Source organism: Dipodomys merriami, unplaced genomic scaffold (genome assembly GCF_024711535.1).
Source record: "Dipodomys merriami isolate MVZ:Mamm:240054 unplaced genomic scaffold, mDipMer1.0.p SCAF_36, whole genome shotgun sequence".
Classification (NCBI taxonomy): domain Eukaryota; kingdom Metazoa; phylum Chordata; class Mammalia; order Rodentia; family Heteromyidae; genus Dipodomys; species Dipodomys merriami.
Window position 1 is genome coordinate 3,938,552 of NW_027205159.1, and position 14,664 is coordinate 3,953,215.

General features: G+C 40.5%; 1 protein-coding gene across 5 annotated transcripts in view; it reads left to right on the forward strand.

Moving 5' to 3' along the window:
- Il1r2 (interleukin 1 receptor type 2) overlaps positions 1–12,825 on the forward strand; it is a 50,725-nt gene extending 37,900 nt beyond the window's left edge. For all 5 annotated transcript variants that reach the window (XM_069988426.1, XM_069988423.1, XM_069988421.1 and 2 more), the window contains 4 exons: positions 5,628–5,690; positions 7,078–7,216; positions 9,873–10,015; positions 12,538–12,825. In XM_069988426.1, coding sequence (XP_069844527.1) covers positions 5,628–5,690; positions 7,078–7,216; positions 9,873–10,015; positions 12,538–12,656 — 464 coding nt within the window. In that variant the 3' untranslated portion in view covers positions 12,657–12,825. The remainder of the gene's footprint in view (positions 1–5,627; positions 5,691–7,077; positions 7,217–9,872; positions 10,016–12,537) is intronic.
- The last annotated feature ends 1,839 nt before the right edge of the window (positions 12,826–14,664 follow it).

The following is a 14,664-nucleotide window of genomic DNA, read 5'->3' on the forward strand; positions in this document are numbered from 1 at the left end:
GAGGCTTTTTATTTCCAATTAACCAGCAAAAACCAGGAAGTAGAGGTATGGACTGAGTGGTAGAGTGATAGCATTGAGTGAAAAAGTCACAGAACAGAGCCTTGGTCTTGAGTTCAAGCCTTAGAACCACCTAGAAAAGCAAATAAACAAAAATACAGTTGCCCTGGCCTTATGTACTGTTATTATAAGATATGAGGACTTTATTAGATTCTCACTCCTAAGGTCATATATATCCAGTAGAAATTGCCTTAATGTTTTATTTTCTCTAAGATGTGTGTAGATGTTCTTGGTACCAGTTGAATATAACTTATTCCAAATGCTTGAAATAGAAGTCTCAAACTTTAACAAATATTTCTCTCTCTCTCTCTGTCAACACACACACACACACACACACACACACACACACACACACACACACACACACACACACACACACACACACACACACACACACCCCTAAAATAAGATAGCTAGGGGAAGGGACCCAAATCTAAACATCAAATTAATTTTTCATACACATCTTACATATATACCCTGTAGGTAAAATTTAATGCAATGTTTTATATTATGTACTGTGTTTTTTTCTTTTTTTCTTTGTGTGGGTGTGTGTATGCACAGGTGTGCACACCAGTACTAGAGCTTGAACTCAAGCCTTGGGTTCTGTCTCTTAGGTTGTTCACTCAAAGCTGATACTTTACCACTTGAGCCATATCTCTACTTTTGGCTTGAACGGTTAATTGGAGATACACTGTAAGAGTCTTGTGTACTTTCCTTCCTTTGAACTGTGACCCTCAGATATCAGTCTCCGGAGTAGCTAGTAGTACAGACATGAGCTACTGGTATCCATCGTGTCTCTCTCTTTTTTCTCTCTCTCCCGTCTTTTTCTTCCCTCCTCTCCTTTCCTCTCCTCTCTTTTCCTCTTCCTTTCCTTTCCTGTTATTTTCTTTCTGTGACAGTCCTTGCTGGCTTCAAATGATATAAAATCCAGGTTGGCTTTGAACTTACTATGTACTCAAGTTGGCTTCCAACTCATGATCTACGTGCCTCAGTTGCCTGAGTTATAAGATTACAGATATGTGTCACTACACCCAGCCCTACACTTTTAAATAATCCTAGGTATAAAACTTACATGCTGTGGAATTTTTTTACTTTTTACTTTCACTCGTATCAACACTCAAAAAATTAAGAGTGAGGAAGCTCAACTGGTACCAGAATCTGTTATACTTGAAAATAACATTGGGAACAGGATTTACCATTTTCAACATTTATTCCATACCTTCTATATAAGTAAAACTTGGGAGAAAACTTGGGACAAGGAGCATAAAAAGTTGTGAGTGAGTCCTAACTGTGCCCTGGAGAATGTACTGAATAGCTAGAGATTAGGTCATGTTTCTTGTGCACGGAATAGCTGACATGATTGGAACCTTTAAATGTTTTTTTATTTTTTATGGTTAAGGTGATGTATAGAGAGGTTGCAGTTCATTTTAAATAGTGTCTAGTGAGTACCACTGCTGAATTAGTTCATTCTTTCTCCCACTATTTCTGTGCTTCCCATTACCCTCCCCCCCCAATAAGATAAACTTACATAAAAGACAGAATGTAAAAATAAGGGAGGGTATGACACTGTTACAAAAGAAATATACTCATTACATGACTTATGTAACTGTAATCCTTCTGCCAATCACCTTTGCAATAAAGTTTTTAAAAATCCATTGATTATAAAAAAAGATAAAAGGTACAGAAATCAAAAACAATGACAACAGGGGAAAAACAGAAAAAACACAAAAAATAAAATAAAAAAACCTCTTGTTTCCATTTCCTGGAGTTCATTTAGATAAGCATTATTTAATTTTTATTGTAAAGGTGATGTACAGAGGGGTTACAGTTATATAAGTAAGGTAATGGGTACATTCTTGTTGAACATTGTTACCCCACTTTCCCTCCCCCCAGATTCCTCTCCTCCCCAAGTTGTAAAGTTCATTTCCAACATAGTATCTTGTATCACTGTTGCATTGGTTCACCTTTTGTCCTTTGTCTGATTCTTTTCAAAACAGATTCTATTCTATTCCATAACCCTAAGCATAATGAGCACTATTGGCAATGAGAATGGGAACCCCAATGATGTCAAAGAGTAAAAATATGGAAACTCTTGTACTTCCTTTTAAGTGTTGCATGTACTTTGCTTCTATTTGTTGGTAGAAAACTCATTTTCCCCCTAAGGCTGACCCTTCTCTAACTCTAACCCTAACCTGAACTTGAATACTGACCCTAAAGTCCCACAGATGCTGTCAGGAAAACAGATATACCTGTTTTCTTTAATCTTAACCTGAAAGCAACTGATTCTTGTTCATTTTGTTATTCCCTTTCCCTTTCCCAAATTAGATAAATCTATATACAGGACACAGGGTACTAAAATAAAAATCAATGACAACAGGGTATAAACCAAAGGGGGGGTGTGTGATGAAAGTAAAAAGAAATAACTTCACACATTACATTAAAACAAAAATGAAAACAAAACACAAAAAACACTTGTTTCCATATCTTGGAGTTCATTTTGATTAGCATCATTTTATATGATCATAGCTGTTGAACCTTTGTGATCCTCTCCTAAGAATATCCTCCTTTGATCTCAATGTGTGAATGTTTAGAGTCCTGTTTCATTTATGATGTCCAAGTGTAATTTTTTGTCTTTTACTATCCACTGTGTTTACTTGTAGATTTGTAGACCCATTCTAATTACTATAAATGAGGGAAATCATGCAGTCTATGTTTCTTTGGGTTAGGTTTACTTCACTTAATTTTTCCAAGTCTTTTCATTGCCTTACAAATGGGGCAATATCATTCTTTCCGATGGAAGCATAGGTTCCATTGTATGTATATACCACATTTTCTTGATCCATTTGTCTACTAAGGGACACCTAGGTTGAATCCATATCTTGACTATGGTAAACAATGCTGCACGGAGAGGGTTTGAAAAGAAATGTACTTATTACCTTACTTATGTAATTGTAACCACTCTGCATATCACCGTTACAAAAACAAAAACAAAAACAAAAACCAGCTGCGTGCTGGTGGCTCACACCTGTAATCCTAGCTACTCAGGTGGTTGAGATCTGAGGATCAAGGTTCAAAGCCAGCCTGGGCAGGAAGTTCACAATACTCTTATCTCCAATTAACCACCAGAAAACTGGAAATAGCACTGTGGCTCAAGTGGTAGAGCACTCACCTTGGTCTGAAGAGCTCAGGGACAGCACCCAGACCCAGACTGCAAGCCCCACAATAGACAAGAAAACCCAAACAAACACAAAACAAAGTGAACATGGTTGTACTGGTAGCTTTAGTGTGGCCTGGTTTGTGGTCCATTGGATAAATATCCAGGAGTGGAATTGCTAGGTCATAGGGAAGCTGTATGTTTAGTAATTATTTTTGGGGCTTAAACTCTGGGCTTGGGTGCTGTCTCTGAGCTCTTCAGCTTAAGGGGAGTACTCTATCATTTGAGCCACAGAGCCATTTCTGGTTTTCTGGTGGGTTAATTGAAAATAAGAGTCTCACCGACTTTCCTGCTTGTGCTGCCTTTGAATTGTGATCCTCAGATCTTAGCCTCCTGATTAGGTAGGATTACAGATGTGAGCCACCAATGCCTGGCTATGTTTAGTCTTTTAAGGAACCTCCATACTGCTTTCCAGAGTGGTTGAACAATTTAGTATCCCCACCAACAGTGTAGCCACATTCAATTGGAACCTTTTAGAGGGACTTCAGAGAGCCCTGAAAACAAATTAGTGTTAAATAATTGGTCTCTGAGCTGAGCATTGGTGGCTCACACCTATAATCCTAGCTACTCAGGAGGCCGAGACTAGAGGATCACCATTCAAAGGCAGGAAAAAGTCTGTGAGATTCATCTCCAATTGAACAGCAAAAAAGAATTGAAGGTCTAGGTCAAGTGGTAGGGGACCAGTCTTGAGCAAAAATATCAAGTGACAGAGGGTGGCCCTGAGTTTAAGCCCCAGTATTGGTATCCCCTGCTGACCCCCATGATTGGGTCTATGAAAGAAAAATTTCTCAGAGATTCCAGAAGTTCATTTTTATTATAAGTTCATAATTCCATGTATTTCTAGATTATATTTCTTTTCCTGACCTGTTCTAATTCATTCATATTACTTCCTTCTTTCCCCCACAGGGTAGTGATTCAGTCTTCCTGTGCCTTTCCACAGGGTCTACTGTTCTATTTGTGTAATACCACACAGAAACACTAGGAGGCACCAACCTATATATTATACTGTGATATTAGCCTACTGCAGCTCAGTGGCTTTTCAAAGTGTGGTCCTGAGCCAGCAGCAGCCTCTTCAGCTGGCTGGGTATTCCTTGCAACAGGTGCAAAATCTCAGGTTCCATGCTGACCTAAAATGGAAACTGGGCATTGAGAACTGCTATCTGTATGGTTCACCCCCAAGTGTGAAAAATGTTTTAATACTAGATCCTGGAGGCTTTTCTCTCTCCCTGTATAGCCCGGCCACTGTCCCATAGCAGTATAGCTCGGAGGGGCCTACGTAGTGTAGATGCCAGCAGCTCTTCAGGTTAGACCATCACCTTGCCTATTGCTTACCCATGGGAGAATTTTGAAATATTCTGTAAAAGAAATGAGGGTGATGAGGCCATTGAGAGACAGCTCCTAGCCCTCACTCATCCTCAACTGTCATTTTTGTACCATTTTGGGTACTCAGTTTGTTCAAGCGAGGTGTAATCCTTTAATTCTTTAAACATCAACCTTTGTATCTCCAAAGACTGTATTTTCTTGGTTAACAAGATATCAATGGCCCACTATGGGTTACTGGATTTGTTACTCAGTGTGGGAGTAGGGTTAGCTTTATAAACAGGTCATTTAGTTCTTCAGCCTCTGTGTGTGTGTGTGTGTGTGTGTGTGTGTGTGTGTGTGTGTGTGTGTGTGTGCATGTGTGCATGTGTGTGTGTGTGTGCATGTGCACACACTGGTCCTGAGCTTGACCTCAGGGCCTGGGTGCTGTCTCTGTTCAAGGCTAGCACTTGAGCTACAGCTCTACTTCTAGGTGTTTTTTTTTTTTTTTTTTTGAGGAGTTAATTGGAGATAGGAGTTTCATGAACTTTTGTACCCTAGCTAGCTTTGAACCACAGTCCTCAGATCTCTTCCTGCTGAGTAGCTAGGATTACAAGCATGAATCCCCAGAACTTGGCTCCTTATGGCTATTCTTATAGAAGCGAGTCTTTAGTGTTCTGTGCTAGACACTTTGGAGGGGAGTGGAAACCTTTGAGTATAGCCTAGCCTGTGGATACCATCAATGTGCATTCAGGAAGCCTGGGAGGTGAAGGGCTAATTGTTTATGTCAGAGCAAAGAACAAAGACCATCTGTCATTGGAATGTGTAACTGTAATCTTTTCCAGTAATGTCTTTTCTCTGCTGGGAAAAGCATTGGCCCCAAATGCTCAATTTTGTGAGGAGATCAACTGTGTTTCCTTTGCCAGAAAAAGGTTGATTAGCACAATGACTGGCCGCTTGGTGAAAGATAACTTAATTAGACAAACAATGGAAGTTAAGTGTCAGGTCAAAATGAAGGTTTCCCTAATGGAATCTCTTTTCCTTGCAACTTTCTCAGAAAGAAGAGAGGAAACTATTCCTGTAATCATTTCTCCGCTGGAAACCGTAACAGCATCTCTGGGTAAGGCCTGCAAAGACTGTCATGCACATGCGTGTGGTGATTCTTGAATCCCAGAGTCAAGACTCAGGGCTCGTGGCCTACTGACCACAATATCCACACCACTGCCATTCCTTTGGGGTATCATGTGTGTGGGTGAAGACCTTAAAACCCCAGTGGTTGGGCCTGAGGGAACAAATGGGAGTGGGCATTTTTCTTTATCAAATATTGTTAGGAATTGTATTTAAAATTAAGGATACTTGGCTTCAAGGAAACCCTACTTACAAAGTTCTAAATACAACATGGTATTTTTGCATAGCAGTTAACAACAAAGGATTGACAGCATAAATCCCCTACATAGCCATCACCTCTAGTAGATTTAAAATAATCCATATTGCTGAAGCTTGGCTGGTGCTCAGCACCTCTGTAAGACTTCATTTGAAGATGTAGTAAATGAGCTGGGCTCTCATGGCTTAGACTTGTGAACCTAGCTACTCAGGAAGCTGAGATCTAAGAGTTCTAGCTTGAAGCCAGCTCAAGCAGGAAGTCCGTGAGACTCTTATCTCCACTTAACTAACAAAAAGCCAGAAGTAAAGCTGTAGAACACCAGCCTTGAGTGAAAAAGTTCAGGGACAGGGTTCAGCACCTAAATTCAAGTCCTCGTACTGGCATGTATGTATGTATGCGTGTGAAAGAAAAAAATAAAATGGAGTGGATGACCAGAGACAGGTTCTTTCTACCAGAACAACTGATCAGCTGGTTTAGTGGTATGGACAAAGTAACCATTGAAGATTTTGTATGTTTCACTCCATTTTGATTTAGGCTGACCACCCTACTTTTTGGATAGGCCACAGGATTGGCCAATGAGGGCATATCAGTATTGAACATCCACCATAGCTAACATTGTCTAAGAATCACAGTTAGGTAAGGGGCTCCTGCACTATGCATTGATGACTGTAGAGGGCGCCATCCTTAGAAAATGAATTTGTTTTGGGGAAGGGTTAATTGGGAGTGAGTACCATCTTAGAATGGAGAGTCCCAGGGGGATGCTTAGAGCTGAGATAACCAACTGTTGGAACTTTTAAATGTAAATAGAATCACTTGTAGGAGAATTCAAAATGCCTGGTAGGACCTGAGTGACCTTACTGAAGCCATTCATGTATTTCTGGATTTTCATCCCCAGTGAGGACCAGTGGGAGGTTCTAGAGACATATGGTAAATATTAAAGTTTAGTGTGAACAGAATTGTTTGGAGAAACTATATTTCCTTGTGAGATAAGGACTCAGCAGTGAAGAGTGCTGGGGAAGATGAGGAAGGATTTCTGGTTGGCCAAGGGATGCAAATTGCTTGGATGCCTTTGTTTCCCATTGACTCCTTTTCTGGTTGATGTGTTATGTCTTGCTGTACACAGGGTCAAAACTGACAATTCCATGTAAAGTGTTCCTGGGGCCAGACGAAGATCCCCCCTTTGCCTATGTGCAGTGGATGGCTAATAACAGCGAAGTCCCGAACACCTACCCTGGAGGCCGATTAATGCAGGGGCATGTTCGGTATGTGGTCTGGCAGATCTCCACACTTCCTTTAAGAGACAGAGTCACATTGGGCTTATACACATAACACTCTGCCGTGAAAGTCACATTTCTGATTTCCAGGCTGTTGGGTTTTAAAATTTCTTGAACTTGAATTTCAAACCATTGCTGCTAGCTGCAATCTTAGCTATTAGGGAGGCTGAGGTATGAAGATCAAGGTTTAAAGCCGGCCAGAGCAGACAAATCCATGAGACTTTTTATCTTTAATTAACCAGCAAAAAGCCTGAAGTAGAGCTCTGGCTCAATTGATAGTGCATCATCCTTGAAGAGAAAAAGATAAGCAGCAGCAAGAAGCTTTGAGTACACACACACACACACACACACACACACACACACACACACACACACACACAAATCAAACTTTAGACTTGTATGAGTGGAATTGTAGTTGGTCAGTTGGAGGTTGCCTTTTGTAGCCATTTAGAACATTTTCTTGTACTTTTATTTTTTCCAGGTTAAAAATATTTGTGAATTAATCCATCTCCATTTCCTGTTTTGCTATCTTACTTTCAAACTTTTTCATATACCTTTATAAAGGCTCTGAGATCTAGCCACAGTATCTGTACTGGGACCTCTTTTGATTTTTAGGGAATTGTGGGCTGCTCCAGTTTCCAAAGAAGATTGATAATAATAGAAAGATGAGTTTGCTTCTTGTACATACCTATCTTTTGAGAATATTTCTTCAGTGTGAAACTAGAATGCTCAGATCTCATATATGGGAGCTATTTGCATATGGGCAAGGGAGTCCATTCAATATTCCAAATCAAAAAGTATTTTTTAAATTATAGTCTGACACATTGGGTTAGCTGGAACTCTGGCTTGTCAGTCTTTTGTCATTTTTTTGAAAGACTTATCAAAAAGTCCTTTTGGGGCCAGCTGGGCTAGGTAGTAAGAGACTGTATCTGTAAAACAAATTGGGGGCATGGCTCAAGTAGTAAAGCATTTGTCTAACAACCATGAGGTACTGAGTTCAACTTTTAATTCTTAAAAAGAAAAAGAAAAAGTTCTTTCTGGATGGCACTGACTGGGTCACAATGATGGTTAGCATAATCCTTTGTTTTTAAGTCTTTGTTGAGAAGAATTGACCACAACTACATGTACCATATCAGTTTACTCACACTTCATTTTCTTTCCCTCCCTCCCTCCCTCCCTCCCTTCCCTTTCCTTCCTTCCTTCCTTCCTTCCTTCCTTCCTTCCTTCCTTCCTTCCTTCCTTGTTTTGCCAGTCCTAGGGTTTGCATTCTAGGCCTATGCTCTCTCCCTGAGTTTCTTTTGCTCAAAGCTAGTGCTCTATCACATGAGCCACAACAGCACCACTTCTGGTATTTTCTGAGTAGATTATTGGAGATAAGAGTCTTTTAGACTTTCCTTCCTGGGCTGGCTTTGAACTACAATCCTCAGATCTCAGCCTCCTGAGTAGCTAGGATTACAGGTGTGAGCCACTGGTGCCTGGCTTATACTTCATTTTCTTAAAGGAACAGGTTTCCATACTTTTCTTCCCTAAATAACACAAATATAATCCTAGTGGATTCATTCCACTAGTGGCTTGAACTGCACTGGACTAGAACTCAGAGCCTCACACTTTTGCTTAGCTTTTTATTCAAGGCTGGCTCTCTACCACTTGCGCCCTACCTCCATTGCTAGCCTTTTGCTAATTAATTGAAGATAAAGTCTCCATGATGCCCAGTTTCCATGATAGCAAGGCAGTATCTTGGACTTCTGCCAACATTACACATGGCAGCTGTCCACACTATAGTTGCCAGTCTGCAGCTCTGATCTGGACTCGAGTGTGTGGAGTGAGAGACAGCAGTAAAAATGAAGGGCAGACACCATTGAGGATGGAGTCCTGGAAACTCCCTTCTCTTCAATATATGAATAAGTCATCGGTAAGAGAACAAGGTTTCCCATACTAGACTTCTCTATTCCCACTACTGGGTACATTAAGGATATTTAAAATATAAAAATTTGCATCTAAGTGAAAATGAAGGTTTAAATTCTTATTGTGACAAATGGCCTATTATCACAAGCCATGCCATTAGTAACACTCTGGCCTTTAGAAATAGGCTTGAAAACTTCTCCCAAACAGGGGTTCGGAATGGGGTGCAGTGGTAGAGTACATGCCTAGCATGCATGAAGCCCTGGGTTTGATTTCTCAGCACCACATAAACAGAAAATAAACAGAAGTGGCACTGTGGCTCAAGTGGTAGAGTGCTAGCCTTGAGTTGAAGAAGCTCAGGGACAGTACCCAAGCCCTGAGTTCAAGGCCCAGGACTGGCAAAAAAAAAAGTAGAAAAATTCTCCTAAATAGTGGGCTGGCAATGTGGCTCAGTGGTAGAGTGCTTGCCTAGCTTGCATGAAGTTCAATTCCTCAGTAACACATAAACGGAAAAAGCTGGAAGTGGTACTGTGGCTCAAGTGGGAAGCTTAGGGACAATGCTCAGGTCCTGAGTTCAAGCTTCATGACTGGCGAAAAAATTCTCACAAATAAGTAAAACAGTATGTGTCAATTTCTCCTAACTTTATGAAACTTGCGGTTAGTTTAAATTTGAGAATGTTTGATTGTCTAGCGGGTAAAAGATACACTTATACCACACTTAAATGAATGTTTTCTTACCCAGGGAATATTCAGAAAACAATGAGAGCTACATTGAAGTACCACTGCTTTTTAATCCAGTCACAAGGGAGGATTTGCATACAGATTTTACCTGTAAGGTCAATGGCAAACAAAGTCATCAGGTCCTACGTACCACAGTCAAAGAAGGTATGCATTTTGGGGACACTAATGGGAAAACAAACTTGTGTAATGGTTTACAGATGCAACACAGAGCTCCGTGATCTCCATGTAATTCTTTAACAAACCTCTCACTCTTTGATAATTATTTTTGGTTGATTAGAGGTTGGATATTGAGGAATTATACTGTGATTGAAAAAAAAATTAAGTTGTTCTAGGCATGGTGGCTCAACTTTGCAATCATAGCTACTTGGGAAGCAAGGGTCAGAGATGGAGCTTCAAGACTACCCTGGGCCTATAAATTCACAAGACTCCATCACAACCAATGGCTGGGTAGGGTGGCATGTGCCTATTATCCCAGCTACTGGAGAAGGAAGCAGAATGGCTGGGCACAGAGGCCACACCTGTCATCCCCAGTGATATGGTAAGCACAAGTAGGAAGATTACAGTCTAGGCCACTCAGTTGTGACAGGGAGACCCTATCTCAAATATAATCACTGCAAAAAGGAGCTAGAGGCATGACTCAAGTGGTAGTGTGCCTGTCTTGCAAGTGCAAGGCCCAGACTTCAGTTCTTACTTCATCAAAAACTAAAAACCAAACAAAGCCAAATCAAGTGTTAAGTTTTAGAAAGCACATAACATGGCTCTTGGATGAACTTGTAAGAACCCTGCATTTTTAAGTGCTTCTGCAATGGAGTACCAGGGCCTGTTGTCCTCTAGGAGAGGGTGGGTGGACTCCTCTTATCTTAAAGTTGAAAAACTCCATCCTGCAAGAGCTGGGACTGGAAGATACTGAAGTTCAGAGTAACTCTGAGGTCAACGACATCAGAAACAGGAATAAGTGCAAAAATCAGTCCACTATCCATTTAACAACAAAAAGTGAAATGCTATCATTTTTGACTAAATGGATTCCTTGGTATATTTAATCATTGAACAGGAAAGGGAAGTACACTTGATGTTGTATCTGTTGACAGTCTAAAAAAGCAACAGCCCCTGGTCCAAAGTGAGTCTCAGCAGGACTGTTAATATCTTTCAAACAAATACTCAGCACAGCTGTCTCCAACTGAGCTCCTACACCAGCAACACCACAGATTAGAAAAACCCAGCCCCCTGCCCTCATCCAGATAGATTCCATCCAACCCTGCCCAGCTCCTTTCATATGAAGTTTCACACTTGGGTCTATGTGTACAGGGCAATGTTGCAGGACCTTTCACAGAAATGAGGACTAGGAGGGAGGGAGAGACACAGTGACCATACAGATTTGGAAATGGAGGGTCTCATAAAAAGAAACTTGCCTTCTCTGGGGAGTAGTGAGCCAAAAAATTCTGTGCATAGCCTGATTCTGATGTTGAGAACCTTTGAAACTTTGTCACTGGAGTCCTCTGTGCATGCTCTTTTCTGGGACAGCTCACGACTTATCCCAGAGGCCCAGCAAGGCCTTTTATCAGGATGGAGAGACATATTCAACTAGCTGCTCAGAAAATTGCAGCTTTAATTATTTACTTTGTTACTTACTTACTTTTTGAGCTGGTACTGGGCCTTGATCTCAGGACCTTGTACTCTGACTTGGCTTTCTCGCTCAAGGTTGGCACTCTGCCATTTGAGCCATACCTCCACTTCTGGCTTTTTACTGGTTAATTGAAGAGGTTCCTGGACTTTTCTGCCCAGGCTAGCATTGAACCATGATCCTTAGATCTCAGTCTCCTGTAGCTAGGATTACAAGCATAAACCACTGATGCCTAGCTCCATGTATTTCTAATCCGAGTAGTGTAAGGTGAAAGAGTCCTGTGGAAAGTCAGATTGAGATCCTGGTGATTCCAGCAAGCCTGCATAGACTATGCCAAATAATAACTTTAAAATGTGGAATTCTCTATTCTTGTAATCTCAGCATTTGGAAGCTGAGGCAGGAGGTTTAGGAGGTAGAAGCTAGCCACGGTTAAGTAGAGAGACTCTGTCTCAAAAACAAACAGTGGAATTCAGATCTCATTAACAAGGTATTTATTAACCACCATGTTCTCACATTTGCATTTTAAATTTTTAAGTTCACAGATATTTCCTATATTTTCACAACACAGAGATGCCTAGGGGTAGAACATGCAATAGCTGATCAAAAGAATTATCTTGATGTGTCAAGGGCTTGATTGCAAGCCTGCTCTTTTCCTTTGTTCCTTTGTTTAATCCTCATGCCACCCATGGTCCCTGGAAGAGGGCAGATTGTTTCCTGGCAGTGTCGCAGGTGGAAACAGGTCACATCAGAGACACACCACTGCTCACAGTTGGAACAGTTAGTCCCAGAATACTTGTTCCCTACCTTACAATGTTCTTGGTAACAGATTTTATCCTACCTTGCTTGTTTTTCTAATGTCACCAACGTCATTCTCAAATATCCTTAATTTTGGTGTCAACAACATTTCTCAAACAAGTGCACATTTACCAGGAAAAAAAAAAAAACTCAGTGTGCTTCTCAGCAAACCTGTGTGGCCCTGGCCTGACCTATTTTGCAGTGAGTGATGATCAGTCCTGACATCTTTCTCTCTCTCTTCTCTCCACAGCTTCCCCTACATTCTCTTGGAAGATTGCGCTGGCCCCACTCTCTCTGGTCATTTTGGTTTTGGGGGGAATGTGGATGCATAGGTGGTGGAAAGGCAGAGCTGAGAAGCATATTCTCTAACCACGCTAAGAACTGGCCAAAGACTTTCCATCCTACTCATGTACGATAAGGGAAATGTAGTGGTGCAAACTCATCTGTGTCATTTCTTATGGAAGCATTGTGCCTTGAGGATTCCTGTCCTCATCTCTTTAACAAAGCTCTGTGTTTGGAATAAAAGAATGAAATCTTATGTTGTGTTCTGGAAATCAGAGATAGGAACAGAAGTGCACCTGGGAGCATATGAGCGGCTCTGTCACCTCTGACCTACTTAAAAGAATGAGCTGGGGCTGAGGTTATAGCTCAGTGCTAGTCTAGTGCTAGCTAGTGCGTGTGTAAGGTCCTGAATTCTGTCCTCAGCCCCACCAAAACGCAACAAACAGCAACCAACACCTGACAAGAAAACACAACAAAACAGCAACAAAACCAGATTGAGTACTAGGAAGTTAAGAACAGGTGTTTCTGAGGAAGAGAAGAAGAGAGGACACATGAATGCAGAGAGGAAAGGTAAGCAAGAGTAGTCATAATATTCAATGTACATATGTAGAAATTGTTGGAGAGGTGGGGAGAATGAATGACATTGACCAAAGATGCATCGTACTCATAAACTGATATGCTGAATTGAAACCCCTTTGTACAACTACTTAAAGATAATAATAATAATTAATAATAATAAACCAAACCAAAACTAAAAGACCAAAACCCAAACAAAACCCAACAACCAAGTTAAGTGTTTTTAGGTATGAATGAGAGTGGAAACCTAGAAGTGACTTTTCAAATTCATCTACTCTTTAAACTAAGGTGTGTAGGAAGTCCATTTTGTTTAAGTTCTAAGGGCAATGTCATAGGTGCAAAGATGATTCCTCCAGGGCTGGGTTGTAGCTCAGTGGCAAAGCATTTGCCTAACAAGTGCAAGGTCCTGAGTTCGACCTCCAGTACCAAAAAAGAAAAGAAAAAAAAAAGGTACAGTTAAAAAAAAAAACAAAACCTGAACAACAACAACCAAAAGATGATTCCTCCTTCAAAATATAGGAAAGTATATCTAAATCTATTTTCAAAACTCTGGAACTCTCCATGAATATGAATGGGTGGAGACAGAAGTAAATGGCATCTGGCAAAAGGAAGTCCTGAAGACTCCCTGTGTTTTGGCCTCTCCTTACCCATCCAGAACAATTGTCTCTGGATTGGTTGTTACTGGATCATAGGATACACGTACTCAAACAGACAGGAACTGCCATTTTGAATCTTTAACTCCCATTTCCCTAATGGGAAACAGGAAATGTTTCTCTCTTTTCTATTTCTCCCTACTTTGATCCTGTTACACTAAAATAAATCCTTGCCAAACTTGTCAAAAACAAACAAACAGAACAAAACTAAAAGCTCTAAGGGTGCTGGAGATACAAACACAGTTAAAATGTAATTTTGACATTTTGAGATACAAACACAGTTAAAATGTAATTTTGCCATTTTGATTCTAGAAAGGGTAGTTTAGAAATGTTAAAGCTGAAGAACAGCAAGAACTGGTGAATTCTTTGAGAAACATGATACAAAAAGTAGCAAGTAAGATAAAGTTAGGATCATCTGAAAAATGGCCCCTGGGGAACAGATTGAGGGATGGAAAAATATAGCAACTTCATAACAGCGCTTGGGAAAAATAAAAGAAATGAAAAGGAATTCAGATCATCAAACATAAACTAGAAAAATATAATCAGAAACTCTGATTATATCCAGGTGGACAAGTGGGTTTAAGTAAAAGCCATTAAGCAAATTAGGTAGATTTACTCTTCACTTATTTAGTCATCTATTCAAATGTAACCTTCTTATAGAGGTCTAAAACATTATCTTTCCATCTCTCTGCCCCTTCCCCTGCTTGGTGACACATGACTCTTCTCATCAGCAGGCTTTCCTATATACATTTGCTTGTGTATTTTCTGTCTGTATTCCTCACAAGAGTGGAAGATCCAGGAGAATGGAGATGGTGATCACACACCAGTGATCACACTGTGTCCATAGGCATTTAATGAGTAGTTAC